The sequence below is a fragment of the Lagenorhynchus albirostris genome, chromosome 18 (genome assembly GCF_949774975.1).
Source record: "Lagenorhynchus albirostris chromosome 18, mLagAlb1.1, whole genome shotgun sequence".
Taxonomy (NCBI): Eukaryota; Metazoa; Chordata; class Mammalia; order Artiodactyla; family Delphinidae; genus Lagenorhynchus; species Lagenorhynchus albirostris.
The window spans coordinates 62,342,548-62,358,262 of record NC_083112.1 but is presented as its reverse complement, the minus strand read 5'-3'; the positions used below and the strand labels follow the sequence as shown (position 1 = coordinate 62,358,262).

The following is a 15,715-nucleotide window of genomic DNA, read 5'->3' as shown; positions in this document are numbered from 1 at the left end:
GAATTCTAATTCCAGTATTTTAAGAAACACTATGTACTGTTTTCAGTGTCCTGAAAATATACCTTCGATTTAAAACATTTTTCTTTTAAAAAGGAAGAGGTTGGAATTGAGGATAATAAAATTACAGATATACTAAATCCTTCTTACGCAAAGTCACTTCCGTGCTCTTCACATATGCAGGTTTGTTAGAATTTAAGAATGTTTAAATTAGATTCAAAGAAGACATGTTTTCAAACAGTCTTTCATTTAAACGTTGATTTTTAGATACTTTGTGAACATACCAACTTGGCTTCTAAGTTAGTGTGACATACCTTTTCATAAATATAATTGTTACATTTGAAAAGATCTCTTATTCCACTTGGAGAAAGAGAGGGGAGAAGTTAAGACTCTAATAAGACATATATATCAGGGCAGAAGAGTTCAGTTACCAAAGCCCAGGAAGTAACATCACTGCACCCAGCAGAGCCAATGCCATAGTTTCAGTTGTTGCTGTACATCCTGCTCCAGTTGTGTCTAAAGTACTACTACCGTCTGTCTGATGGATTTGCTTTACATCACTGAGGTTCATCTCATCTGGCATCCCTGTAGAGGCAAATAAGAAAAAACAGGATGATGGATAACTAGCTCACCATGAGACATCTAGAACAGCTCTTAAGCCAACTCATGGACCCCATTGTTTTATTCTTTTTGTGTAGCATTTACTGTGTGTTTCACCTAACTCTAAAAGATGAATATGACACATACTTCTGCTCTTCTTAAATTGGAAGGTACAGGACCTTGAGTGGGAGTGTTCAGAAACTTTATAAGAACAAAGCAAAGCACTTTCCAGCTTTTTAAAGCACTTGGAATGTTTCTCTAAATGTTATTGAAGTAAAGCAATTTAATTTAAATGACCTGAGGTATAGCATTATTGCTTGTCCCAGAGATGTAACAACTGTAGGAACTGTGTGAAATCTTTTCTTACGAAAATAAAACCATGTAAGGAGAAATAATTAAGTAGGACATTTTTAAGAAATAAAATTTATACAGATCATATTTTGTATTAGGCTAAACTTTGCATCGGATCCTTATTGAAATATATCAAAGAATAATAACAAATATTAAATATTATCTTTTATATACATGCAGAGCTATGGGGATACGGGTATAGTCAATAGATCAAAGAATTTGTAAGTAGGATGGATTGTGGCTTGAAGTTAGGGATGAAGTGTTTGATTAAAGAAAAAAAATGTGCAAAGTTACAGACCAAGATCTAGTCACATCCTGGTTATTACTTCTGTGTGTTGTAAAACCTGACAAACTGAGGAGACCAGTTCTCAAATTATTGGGAATGAAACAGTTATTTTCTTAAAGAAGTTTACCTTACTATGGTATACCTAGGGAATTACTGATTTATCAGTTACTATCTAGTGCCACCAGTGTGTTGAGGCTGTAAGACTGTCTGGATTATCCCATGGCATGCCACCATCAGTCACAATTAACAAGTTTAAATTCAGTGTTACCACAGCCACAAATATTGACATCATAATTACAGTGAGACTGGAAAAACAAAGCTTCATATAAGGAAGAGTCAATATTTATGTAATTAGGTCAATACATATATATAATTCAAAGGTAAACTCTACTGCATTTAGGGATGAGTGCATTAAAACGAAGCTCAGCTCTACTGATCTGACATATTGATTTTACAGTCTGAGCTCTTGCATTATTATTCATTGTCTGGGTACTTGTTTTGCCTTTCTGTGTCATTAGGCAAGATGAATAAACTAGCAATTCCTTTTTTTTATGGGGACTGGAGTGGAGTGTGAATATTTTAGTCATGGTTTTATACTCCTTGTTATGCTACAGTATAACAAGGAGCTATGCAGACTCTAGGCAATTAAAATTTTTTTTCCAAGATAACTACATAAATTTGAGCTTTAAGGGATTTACTTTTCTTTTTAAAAGCACTGTGAGGAGGTGCCTGGATTGGATTCATGAATAACTTTTCCTTATACCTTCCTGAGCTGGTATTTTCCTCATTCATTCATGAGCCAGGCACTGGTCTGGGTTCAGGGGGTACCATGGTGAGTACAGATACGAAAATAGAAACATGTTAAATCTTCTGCCTGCAAGTCAGGCAGTGCCAGGAGGGATATCCCATCTTCAGTCAGATGCCATTTTAACATCAGAGGTAGAGATTTGATAGTTCTAAGGATGATGGTCCCTTGAGATAAGAATTATATGAAAAGAAAAAAGATCCCTTGAGGAAAGGAATTTAATTAACTAAGTGTGTAAATTGTACCAAAGCTCAACCAAAGACCCATAAAAGAAAAATTGGTTTGGAGATTTCTCACATTAATAAACAAAAATGAAGTAATTTAAAATAACCTTTTCTACGCATAATAAATGACACACAAAGATGACAGTAAATTCATATTTCTGCCTTTGGTGGCTTACAGTCTGGCGGGGGAAGACAGATAGCCATGCTATTACAAAAACAAATGTAATATTAAAACTCAGGCACATGCCTGATGGTTGGTGCTATGAAGTGATACAATCTTATACAAGATGAGGTGTCAATTATATACCGACTGGTTGACAAAGGCAGGACAGAGAGGCGATGACGTCAGTTTGGCAAGGATTAACCCTTTATCAAGGAAGATTGCCAAAATATACCGAAAGTGTTTAAAATGTACACTTACCTAGACCCCAAAGTTCCACTTTAATGGAGAAATTCCATGGGAATAATTTTTAAAATATGCACATATTTATTCACAAAATGTTAATCTGTGCGTTTTTAGTGCCATTAAGTGTCCATTAGTAGAGAACTAGGTTAAGAAAAGTGTATTCACTTATTTTAAAAGATTCAAAAAGTAGATATTGGTACATAAAAATGTTTTAATATAATTTTATACACATATTTTCATGGTCTTTAAGAATCTGAACTCTGTTAGTCTATGGCTGCCTTTCTTTGAGAGTACGGAATCTGTCATTAATTTCTGTATTCACCTAGTAAGCATTTAGTAATTACTAGGTGAATTAATAAATTGATGAATTTAATCCAGGGCAGAGAATTACAAAACTGTAAAAATACATTTCTCCAATTCAGTTTGATCCCCGCCCCAGTTTTATTGAGATATAATAGATATACAGCATTATTGCTTGTCCCAGAGATGTAACAACTGTAGGAACTGTGTGGAATATTTTCTTATGAAAATAAAACCATGTAAGGAGAAATAATTAAGTAGGACATTTTTAAGAAATAAACTTTATACAGATCATATTTCTCACTTAGCACTTTCAAGTATATAATTCAGTATTAATCACTGTAATCACCATGTTCTACATTAGCTATCCAGAACTTATTTATCTTATAACTGGAAGTTTGTACCCTATGAACAACATCTCATGTCCCCCCCACATCCCAGTCCTTGGCAGTCACGAATCTACTCTGTTTCTATGAGTTTGGCTTTTTTAAATTTATACTTATAAGTGATATAATATGGTATTTGTCTTTCTCTGTCTGACTTATTTCACTTGGCATAATGCCCCCAAACTTCATCTAAGTTGTAGCAAATGGCTGGGTTTTCTTTTTTCTCATGGCTGAATAATATTCTATTGTTTTTATGTACAATACATCTTCTTTATCCATTCATTCATTGACAACTGTTAGGCTGTTTCCATATCTTGGCTATTGTGATTAATGCTGCAATGAACATGGGAGTGCACATATCTCTTCAAGATCCGGTCTTCATTTCTTTTGGGTATATATCCAGATGTGGAATTCCTAGATCATATGGTAATTCCATATTTTAATTTTTTAAGGAAACTTCATACTGTTTTCCATAGTGGCTCTACCAATTTACATTCCCACAAAGAGTGCACAAGGGTTCCCCTTTCTCCACATCCTTGTCAACACTTATCATTTGTCTTTTTTGATAATAGCCATTATAACAGGTGTGAGGTGATATCTCATTGTTTCTGTTTGTTTGTTTTGGTTTTTTGGTTTTTTTTGGCCACACAGTGCGGCATGTGGGATCTTAGTTCCCTGACCAGGGATTGAAACTGTGCCCCCTGTAGTGGGAGTCTTAACTACTGGACCACCAGGGAAGTCTCATTGTGGTTTTGATTTGTACTTTCCTGATAATTTGTGCTGTTGAGCATCTTTTCATGTACCTGTTCACCATTTGTATGTATTTGGAAAAGTGTCTATTTAGTTTCTCAAATTCAGTCTCTTTTAATATAAAGGCATAGAATTATATTACAGCAACACCAAGTGTAGAATAAAATATTAGAATTAGATGTGAACTTAGAATTTTCATCTAAGAAGAAAAGTGGTGAATGTAATGGAAAAGATTCAGTATGAGAATATTAACTTAGCAAATACTTGTTAAATAAAGTTGCTATGGATCTTGTTATGTTAAATAAAAACTATTACCCTTGGTCATTACTTGCTGGACTTGGATGGTCATTTATACCCAAATCAGTCATATTGGTAGGACATTTAGGAGTCTAATAAATCTGATATGGCTTATATAACAATTTACCAATTTTATTAGTGATTACTCCATTCTTATCTCCCAGGAAATAGGATTGATAGTTCCACCCAGGGTACTGAGTCACTTGAATCTAGGATACATCCTGAAAAATGCTGAGTAATTTTCCAGTTTTCCTTGGGGGCTTCCATGTAATCCAATAACAAAAGCAGAGTAATTGTATTTTTGAAGAGAAAAGGTCCATGGTAATCATGAACACCCTAACTGAAGGTGGTCTCTGTGATTATATATTTGACTTTCAGACAGTCTGACTAGTAAATGGGGCTATTTGCATGACAACCTCTTCCATTCTCTACGGGCAAATGTCTGAGGTTTATTTACAGTCCCATTGGTCAACCCTTTATAGCCATGAGTAGTCTTCCTTTTTGACAGCTGTGTAAGAATAATGAAGTAATTCTAATTGCTAATAAATTAAACAGTGGATTAAAACATTAATGGGAGATTCTGACTATAAACCAAAGTTTACTTTAAAGTAGTATGATGTATTAAGGTATTTCAGCTCTGGGTAATGTTGGGGATTGTTACTTATTTGTTACTGCATCAAATGAATTATTGGTTATTCTCCAATAATTAATGATAAATAGATTTTATTTTTCAGGATAGAGTTGGTAGCAGAGAAAATATTGTTTGGACCTTTTTTCAGTTCCTGATGCTATTTTTTTTAACATCTTTATTGGAGTATAATTGCTTTACATTGTTGGTTTCTGCTGTATAACAAAGTGAATCAGCTATACGTATACATATATCCCCATATCACCTCTCTCTTGAGTCTCCCTCCGACCCTCCTTACCCCAACCCTCTAGGTGGTCACAAAGCACAGAGCTGATCTCCCTGTGCTATGCGGCTGCTTCCCACTAGCTATCTATTTTACATTTGGTAGTGTACATAGGTCAATGTTACTCTCTCACTTCATCCCAGCTTACCCTTCCCCATCCCCATGTCCTCAAGTCCATTTTCGACATCTTCATCTTTATTCCTGTCCTGCCCCTAGGTTCTTCAGAAACATTTTTTTTTTTTAGATTCCATATATATACGGTATTTGTTTTTCTCTTTCTGATTTATTTCACTCTGTGTGACAGAGTCTAGGTCCAACCACCTCACTACAAATAACTCAATTTCATTTCTTTTTATGGCTGAGTAATATTCCATTGTATATATGTGCCAAATCTTTATCCATTCATCTGTCGATGGACACTTAGGTTGCTTAGATGTCCTGGCTATTGTAAATAGTGCTGCAGTGAATATTGTGGTACATGAGTCTTTTTGAATTATGGTTTTCTCAGGGTATATGCCGAGCAGTGGGATTGCTGGGTCATATGGTAGTTCTATTTTTAGTTTTTTAAGGAACCTCCATACTGTTCTCCATAGTGGCTATATCAATTGACATTCCTACCAGCAGTGCAAGAGGATTCCCTTTTCTCCACACCCTCTCCAGCATTTATTGTTTGTAGATTTTTGTTGATGGCCATTCTAACCAGTGTGAGGTGATACCTCATTGTAGTTTTGATTTGCATTTCTCTGATGATTAGTGATGTTGAGCATCCTTTCATGTGTTTGTTGGCAATCTGTATATCTTCTTTGGAGAAATGTCTATTTAGGTCTTCTCCCCATTTTTGGATTGAGTTGTTTGTTTTTTTGATATTGAGCTGCATGAACTGCTTGTAAATTTTGGAGAGTAATCCTTTGCCAGGTGCTTCGTTTGCAAATATTTTCTCCCATTCTGAGGGTTGTCTTTTGGTCTTGTTTATGGTTCTCTTTGCTGTGCAAAAGCTTTGAAGTTTCATTAGGTCCCATTTGTTTATTTTTGTTTTTATTACCATTTTTCTAGGAGGTGGGTCAAAAAGGATCTTGCTGTGATTTATGTCAAAGAGTGTTCTTCCTATGTTTTCCTCTAAGAGTTTTATAGTGTCTGGTGTTACATTTAGGTCTTTAATCCATTTTGAGTTTATTTTTGTGTATGGTGTTAGGGAGTGTTCTAATTTCGTTCTTTTACATGTAGCTGTCCAATTTTCCCAGCACCACTTATTGAAGAGGCTATCTTTTCTCCATATATTCTTGGAGGTATATTCTTGCCTCCTTTACCAAAGGTAAGTCGACCATATGTCTGTGGGTTTATCTCTGGGCTTCCTATCCTTTTCCATTGATCTATATTTCTGTATTTTTGCCAGTACCGTACTGTCTTGATTACTGTAGCTTTGTAGTATAGTCTGAAGTTCAGGAACCTGATTCCTCCAGCTCCATTTTTCTTTTTCAAGATTGCTTTGGCAATTTGGGGTCTTTTGTGTTTCTGTACAAATTGTGAAAATTTTTTGTTCTAGTTCTATGAAAAGTGCCATTGGTAGTTTGCTAGGGATTGTATTGAATCTGTAGATTGCTTTAGGTAGTAGAGTCATTTTCTCAGTATTGATTGATTCTTCCAATCCAAGAACATGGTATATCTCTCCATCTGTTGGTATCACCTTTAATTTCTTTCATCAGTGTCTTATAGTTTTCTGCATACAGCTATTTTGTCTCCTTAGGTAGGTTTATCCCTAGGTATTTTATTCTTTCGGCTGCAGTGGTAAATGGGAGTGTTTCCTTAATTTCTCTTTCAGATATTTCATCATCATTGTATAGGAATGCAAGAGATTTCTGTGCATTAACTTTTTATTCTATTACTTTACCAAATTCATTGATTACCTCTAGTAGTTTTCTGGTAGCATCTTAAGATTCTCTATGTATAGTATCATGTCATCTGCAAACAGTGACAATTTTACTTCTTTTCCGATTTGGATTCCTTTTATTTCTTTTTCTTCTCCAATTGCTGTGGCTAAAACTTCCAAAACTATGTTGAATAATAGTGGTGACAGTGGGCAACCTTATCTTGTTCCTGATCTTAGTGTAAATGGTTTCAGTTTTTCACCAGTGAGAGCGATACTGGTTGTGGGTTTGTCATATATAGCCTTTATTATGTTGAGGTCAGTTCCCTCTGTGCCTACTTTCTGGAGAGCTTTGATCATAAATGGGTGTTGAATTTTGTCAAAAGCTTTTCCTGCATCTATTGAGATGATCATATGGTTTTTATCCTCCAGTTTGTTAATATGGTGTATCACATTGATTGATTTGCATATACTGAAGAATCCTTGCATTGCTGGGATAAACCCCATTTGATCATGGTGTATGATCCTTTTAATGTGCTGCTGAATTCTGTTTGCTAGTATTTTGTTGAGGAATTTTGCATCTATGTTCTTCAGTGATATTGGTCTATAGTTTTCTTTTTTTGTGACATCTTTGTCTGGTTTTGATATCAGGGTGATGGTGGCCTCGTAGAATGAGTTTGGGAGTGTTCCTCATTCTGCTATATTTTGGAAGAGTTTGAGAAGGATAGGTGTTAGCTCTTCTCTAAATGTTTGATGGAATTCGCCTGTGAAGCATCTGGGTCTGGGCTTTTGTTTGTTCGATGATTTTTAGTCACAGTTTCAATTTCAGGGCTTGTGATTAGTCTGTTTATATTTTCTATTTCTTCCTGGTTCAGTCTTGGAAGGTTGTGCTTTTCTAAGAATTTGTCCATTTCTTCAAGGTTGTCCATTTTATTGGCATATAGTTGCTTGTAGTAATCTCTCAAGATCCTTTGTATTTCTGCAGTGTCAGTTGTTACTTCTCCTTTTTCATTTCTTTTTTATTTATTTACTTTTTTGTGGTACGCAGGCCTCTCACTGTTGTGGCCTCTCCCATTGCGGAGCACAGGCTCTGGACGCACAGGCTCAGCGGCCATGGCTCACGGGCCCAGCCGCTCCGTGGCATGTGGGATCTTCCCGGACCGGGGCATGAACCCGTGTCCCCTGCATTGGCAGGCGGACTCTCAACCACTGCACCACCAGGGAAGCCCTTTTTTTTCATTTCTAATTCCATTGATTTGAGTCTTCTCTCTTTTTTTCTTGATGAGTCTGGCTAATGGTTTATCAATTTTTTTTTTATCTTCTCAGAGAATGAGCTTTTAGTTTTATCAATCTTTGCTGTTGTTTCCTTAATTTATTTTTCATCTGATTTTTATGATTTATTTCCTTCTGCTAACATTGGGTTTTTTTTGTTCTTCTTTCTCTAATTGCTTTAGGTATAAGGTTAGGTTGTTTATTTGAGATTTTTCTTGTTTCTTGAGGTAGGATTGTATTGCTATAAACTTCCCTCTTAGAACTGTTTTGCTGCTTTTGGTTTTGGGTTGTCATGTTTTCATTGTCATTTGTTTCTAGGTAGTTTTTGATTTCCTCTTTGATTTCTTCAATGATCTCTTGGTTATTTAGTAGTGTATTGTTTAGCCTCCATGTGTTTGTATTTTTTACAGTTTTTTTTTTTTTTTTTTTTTACTGTAATTGATATCAAGCCTCATAACGTTGTGGTCAGAAAAGATACTTGTTACAATTTCAGTTTTCTTAAATTAACCAAGGCTTGATTTGTGACCCAAGATATAGTCTATCCTGGAGATTGTTCCATGAGCACTGTTGTTTTTGGATGGAATGTCCTATAAATATTTTTTAAGTCCATCTTCTTTAGTGTGTCATTTAAAGCTTGTGTTCCCTTATTTATTTTCATTTTGGATGATTTGTCCATTGGTGAGTTGGGGTGTTAAAGTCCCCTATTATGATTGTGTTACAGTCTATTTCCCCTTTTATGGCTGTTAGCATTTGTCTCATGTATTGAGGTACTTGTATGTTGGGTGCATAAATATTTACAATTGTTATCTCTTCTTGGATTGATCCCTTGATCATCATGTAGTGTCCTTCTTTGTCTCTTGTAATAGTCTTTATTTTAAAGTCTATTTTGTCTGATATGAGAATTGCTACTCCATCTTTCTTCTGATTTCCATTTTCATGGAATATCTTTTTCCATCCCCTCACTTTCAGTCTGTATATGTCCCTAGGTCTGAAGTGGGTCTCTTGTAGACAGCATATATATGGGTCTTGTTTTTGTATCCATCCAGTGAGCCTGTGTTTTTTGGTTGGAGTATTTAATCCATTTACATTTAAGTTAGTTATCAATATGTATGTTCCTCTTACCATTTTCTTAATTGTTTTGCGTTTGTTATTGTAGGTCTTTCCTTCTCTTATGTTTCCTTCCTAGAGAGGTTCCGTTAGGCTTTTTTGTAAAGCTGGTTTGGTGGTGCTGAATTCTCTTAGCTTTTACTTGCCTGTAAAGATTTTAATTCCTCTGTCGAAACTGAATGAGATCCTTGCTGGGTAGGCTAATGTTGGTTGCAGGTTTTTCCCTTTCATCACTTTAAATATGTCCTGCTACTCCCTTCTCGCTTTCAGAGTTTCTGCTGAAAGATCAGATGTTAACCTTATGGGGATTCCCTTGTATGTTATTTGTTGCTTTTCCCTTGCTGCTTTTAATATTTTTTCTTTGTATTTAATTTTTGATAGTTTGATTAATATGTGTCTTGGCATGTTTCTCCTTGGATTTATCCTGTATGGAACTCTCTGTGCTTCCTGGACTTGACTGACTCTTTCCTTTCTGATATTAGGGCAGTTTTCCACTATAATCTCTTCAAATAATTTCTCAGTCCCTTTCTTTTTCTCTTCTTCTTCTGGAACCGCTATAATTCGAATGTTGTTGTGTTTAATGTTGTCCCATGGGTCTCTGAAACTATCTTAAATTCTTTTCATTCTTTTTTCTTTATTCTGGTCTGCTGTAGTTTTTTCCACTATTTTATCTTCCAGGTCACTTATCCGTTCTTCTACCTCAGTTATTCTGTTTACCCTTCTAGAGAATTTTAAATTTCATTTATCGTGTTGCCCATCACTATCTGTTTGCTCTTTAGTTCTTCTATATCCTTGTTAGATGTTTCTTGTATTTTCTCCATTCTATTTCCAAGATTTTGGATCATCTTTACTATCATTACTCTGAATTCTTTTTCAGGTAGACTGCTTATTTCCTCTTCATTTGTTTGTTCTGGTGGGTTTTTACCTTGCTCCTTCATCTGCTGTGTATTTCTCTGTCTTCTCATTTTTCTTAACTTACTGTGTTTGGGGTCTCCTTTTCACAGGCTGCAGGTTTGTAGTTCCCATTGTTTTTGGTGTCTGCCCACAGTGGGTATGGTTGGTTCAGTGGGTTGTGTAGGTTTCCTGGTGGCGGGGACTAGTGCCGGTGATCCTATGGATGAGGTTGTATCTTGTCTTTCTCGTGGGCAAGACTACATCCGGTGGCGTGCTTTGGGGTGTTTGTGAACTTCTTATGATTTTAGGCAGCCTCTCTGCTAATAGGTGGGGTTGTTTCCCTGTCTTGATACTTGTTTGGCATGGGGTGTCCAGTACTGGAGCTTGCTAGTTGTTGAGTTGAGCTGGATCTTAGCCTTGAGATGGAGATCTGTGTGAGAGCTCTCGCTGACTGATATTACGTGGGGCCGGGAAGTCTCTGGTGGACCAATGTCCTGAACTCGGTTTTCCCACCTCAGAGGCTCAGGCCTGACACCCCGCCAGAGCACCAAGACCCTATCAGCCACACAGCCAGGTATGTGGGGAGTTTCTTGCCTTTTGAGAATTCTGAGGCCTTCTGCCAGTGTTCAGTAGGTGTTCTGTAGGAGTTGTTCCACGTGTAGATGTATTTTTGATGTATTCGTGAGGAGGAAGGTGATCTCCACTTCTTACTCCACCGCCTTTTTTTTTTTTTTTTTTTTTTTTTTTTTGCGGTACACGGGCCTCTCACTGTTGTGGCCTCTCCTGTTGTGAAGGACAGGCTCCAGATGCACAGGCTCAGTGGCCATGGCTCATGGGCCTAGCCGCTCCGCTGCATGTGGGATCTTCCCGGACCGGGGCACGAACCCGTGTCCCCTGCATCAGCAGGTGGACTCAACCACTGCACCACCAGGAAAGCCCTCCTCCGCCATTTTGAAGGTCCTCTTCCCCTGATGTTATTTTGTATTCCATAATGATCATCCAGAACTTTTTCCTCAGTTTGTTTTATTGATTTTTGAAGACTTTAGAAAGGAAACATACATCTCATATATGAAAAAAGCCAAATTATTTTAAGCTATTTTATAATATTACTATTGTGGGTTTTTTAAACGATTATTGTGAAATTTCTTCTAGAAATAATTTTTCAATAGAAAGTTTAAAATGCCATTCTTTGTGCAATTGGTAATAAAAACCAAATAATAAGTCTATTAAATATACTAGTTCTCATTTATATACTACAGACCTTAGTTATAAGAATTTACAGGTATTGGAACTATTATAATTAATGCTTCTGAAAATTATTTTTAAAGAGTGTAAGACTTATCAAATATTCCTAGTTAATCACAAAATATTTGTAGTTCCTCAGTTAGTAGTAATATGGGGTTAAACACTACTAAAAATTAAGATAATAAAATATCTATACCTAGACACATAGTAGTAATAGTCAATGGTATCAAAAGTAGGAAGATTTTAAAGCACTCAGAGAAAGGACAGGTTCCTTTGAACAGAACAAAATACCTGTATTGCATTAATTTTCAAGAGCAATAATAGAAGTTAAAATTTATTTCTAATTATGAAAGAATATATAATTCTATAAAGAGTTAAACTATATAGAAGAAATAAAGGTAAAAGTAAAGGTATTTTAACAAAAAGTGTTTTTAATACTCCCCAAACAATTCTAAAATCATTGTTAAAGAATATATGTAAAAATATAAGAAAATAAGCACAAATAAAGGAGTGGGATGAACGTTATAATAGTGTTCAAAATAATTGGCAAACATCTTGGTTACTGTATATAAGTGTGTTGGTTAAGTAAACAACAATAAAATGGTTAATTTTGATATAATTTTAAGAGATATAATTAAAATACTTGAAAGCAATTGTTAAAACATTCTAAAGTATTTGTATGTTTGGGAAGAAATGAGAAATATCAACTTAAGGTTTTGTCAAGACCACTATGTATTTTAATGAATGTTAAAAATTCAAGCCTAAGAACTTAAAAAATTCATATGGAATATATATGTTCCTAATCCATTAAGGCAAAGAGGACTAATAAAATTTAATGGAAGTCAGAAAAGAATAAACACACAAACAAATATGCCTGGCAAACAGAAAGCACAAAATCAGATGTTAAAACAATATGCAAATAATTCAATAATCTCTAAATGAAATGAACTGAATAAAATTAGAAAGGAGACACTCAGTTTGGATTTCAAAAGGAATTTAGCCGCATAACCAAATGATACATAAAGGGTGAGAGTAAATGTTTGTAAAAACACACTTCAAGCAAATAATAACCAAAAGAAAGGTGATGTCATTATATTAATAAAAGATAAAATAGGTTTTGAGCATTAAAAAGGATAAAGAAGGTCTTTATATAATAACAAAAGAAATAATTTGACATATAGATATAACAATTCTGAGCCTATCTTACTTTAGCATATTCTCAAAATAAATCGATATTAATAAAGGAAAATAATTGGGTAAAATAATAAAGCAAAATGGACACATACACATTCAGTGGGGGATTTTAACCATGCTATCTTATTAATTAATAGCTCAGGCAGATGAAAATTAGTGAAGATATGGATGACTTATTCATCAGAATCTTTGGGGCAAGAAAAGGAGAACTCCACTGCCTTCTAGCCTTGGTTCTAGTAACAATACTAGTATCTCTTTGCCCTACATCCCCATTTCTTCACATGCAAAGAGAACAGATTGCCCTGATTCCTAAGTTGGGAAGAGCCAGAATGCTGAGCTTTTGGATTTCTCATCCTCTTTTGGATTTTCTTGCCCACAGTAAGGATGCATTCTTCCTGCTCTTCACCACGGCATAAGTTGAAGTCACCTTTTGCTGCAGGGAGGACCTGTAATTTTCTAGCTATGCTTCTGAATTGACAGTAATTCTTGGATGAAATAATAGGTGTCATATGTCAGGACATTCTCTAGTCTAGCTTTTAACAATAAAATGTTTTTATCTGTCTGTGTGCTTATATTTTAATTGGTTCTAACCTCAGAAGAAGAATAAAGGAGTATTATTTATTACACTAGCTCCAAATACAAACTTTCACAAGTTTGGTCCAATAAACAAATAAATACAGCTAGTTAGCCAGATTAGATAGCATCATGTAGTTAATGACTAATGGATATAATGTGTAAATATTCTTTTAAAACATACCTAAGATATTAATAAAAGTGATCACATAGCAGGGTACAAAGCAAATATCAACAACTAACAAGGAATTTTAAACAAAGAATATGAATTCTTTGACAGTAACACAATAAAATTAAATGTCAAAACTAAAGGAGAACAATGATCCCTACAGCAAACCTTATCTAAGGACATAAAACAAGACCTAAATAAACAGATGTATCAAGTTCACAGTTGAGAAGATTTAAGTTTATTTTGTGTCTCTTTCACTATATTCTGAAATTCCATCATGATGTCCCTTGGTGTGGGTCTATTGGATCCATTGTTCTGGGCACTCAGTGACCCTTTCTACCTAGAAACTCATATCCATCTGGGGAAGTGTTCTTGAATTCTTTATTGATGATTTCCTGTCTACCATTTTCTCTGTTGTGTCTAGGTGTCCCATTATTTAAATGTTGGATTTCTGGAAGGTGTGCTCTTCTTCCCTCTTCCGGTTTCCATAATTTTACTCTAGTTTCTAGGAAATTTCTTAAACTTAAGTCTTTTTTTGAGGTTTTCATTCTTGTATTCAGATTTTAGATTTACTAAACTTGATATTTTTTCTTCTAAATATCCCTTTTGTTTGTCTTCTCAGACATTATTAAGATGATAATTACAGTATTTTTTCAAAGTTCTCTTCAAAGTTCTTTCAAAGTTTTTTCAAAGTTCTCTTCTCTCTGCAGTCTTTAATACAAATTACTTGCTTGTGGATATGACTTTTCATGTTACTCACTTAGATAAGTGGTAATCCTTGATTCATGGTTATGTGCTAATATTTAAGAGTAGGAAGTGAAAATTTAGTTAGAACTCTGAGTGTGTGAATGGGGTTCTGTAATTAGTAGACAAATGTGGTCTTGTTTACATGTCTGTCAGTGAAACTACCTGTCAGTAGGATAGGGTAGGTCAGGCTGAAAAAACAAATGCCTCCAAAGTATTGGTAGCAATGTCTACTGCCAGTTGAGGTAACTCTGCATTGTAACTTAGTACCTCACCTCCATATCAACACATCCTTCCATGATCACCACAACATGGGGAAATGGGTGGAGAAACAAATTGGCAATTATAAGCCTCCATCTGGGTGGGGTACATGGCACTTCTGCTCACTAGATTTATTGGACAAAGCTAATTATATGACTGTCTCCAACCTCAAGGGACAGGGATGTGTAGTCCTACTATGTGCACAAAGGGGACAAGACACAGAAATATTGCAGACCAGAAGTCATGTCTATCAGGTCCCCTTTAACTGCCTTTATTTGTTTCTTCTTAAGCTAGGTCTTCTCAGCAGAGACCTTACAATATCCTGCCTAAGAGTAATTCCCTGCCTGCAAGAACTCTGGGAGCCAAGTGGGAGCAGGGTTGGGGGAGCGTATAGGTTTCAACATTCATTATAGGTAAATAGGTAGATAGGTAGGTAGATATATATATTTGTTAAGTATTATTTTTCAGAATAATACTCCTGCTTTCAACTGTGCCTGGCATTCCCCAGTCCAGAGACACTTTCCAGATTATACTTCCTGTAGCATACTGACTTATGGGAGAGACATCCACCTATTGGTCAGGAGTGGAGGAAGAAATCATGGAATGGTACAGCTATTGACTAGTTCTTCTTTTGTAGACCCTCTTCTGTCAACCCCTTCTTACTAGAAGTGACAGATGATGCCTATTCCTGTCTCTTTTGAGGATTCCATTGAGCAAATTGGGTTGGTTCTCTGCTTTCTTCAATGGTGCTTGGGAGTTGGCTTCCCTGGGTATCCTACATTAGGCACCACTCATCCGTTTGCTTTCTCACTTCCAAGTGTTGTTATCAAACTTCTTCAGTTTCCTCTGCTCTCAGTAAATTTAGATTTTTGTTAAAAAAATTCTTATAATGTATTTTAGTGGAATGGCAGGAGGGAATAAAATTAACTGTGTTTGATCAGTCTGTCATCTTGAAGGCAACTTGCTGAGCATTTCCAGCATCTGGGCACTGAAGCTCCAACTTGACTCTCTGGATAAGTCTATGTCTCTTCAGCCCATTCACACTGGTGTAGTTCAGGTTGTTCTAGTTGATCAGTGTT

At 35.6% G+C, this 15,715-nt stretch overlaps 1 protein-coding gene across 1 annotated transcript in view; it reads right to left on the bottom strand.

Annotated features, from left to right (window-relative positions):
- Positions 1-424: 424 nt before the first annotated feature.
- GPC5 (glypican 5) overlaps positions 425-15,715 on the bottom strand; it is a 1,366,876-nt gene continuing 1,351,585 nt past the window's right edge. Inside the window, exon 8 of the mRNA XM_060129314.1 lies at positions 425-582. Within this exon, the coding sequence (XP_059985297.1) occupies positions 425-582 (158 nt within the window). The remainder of the gene's footprint in view (positions 583-15,715) is intronic.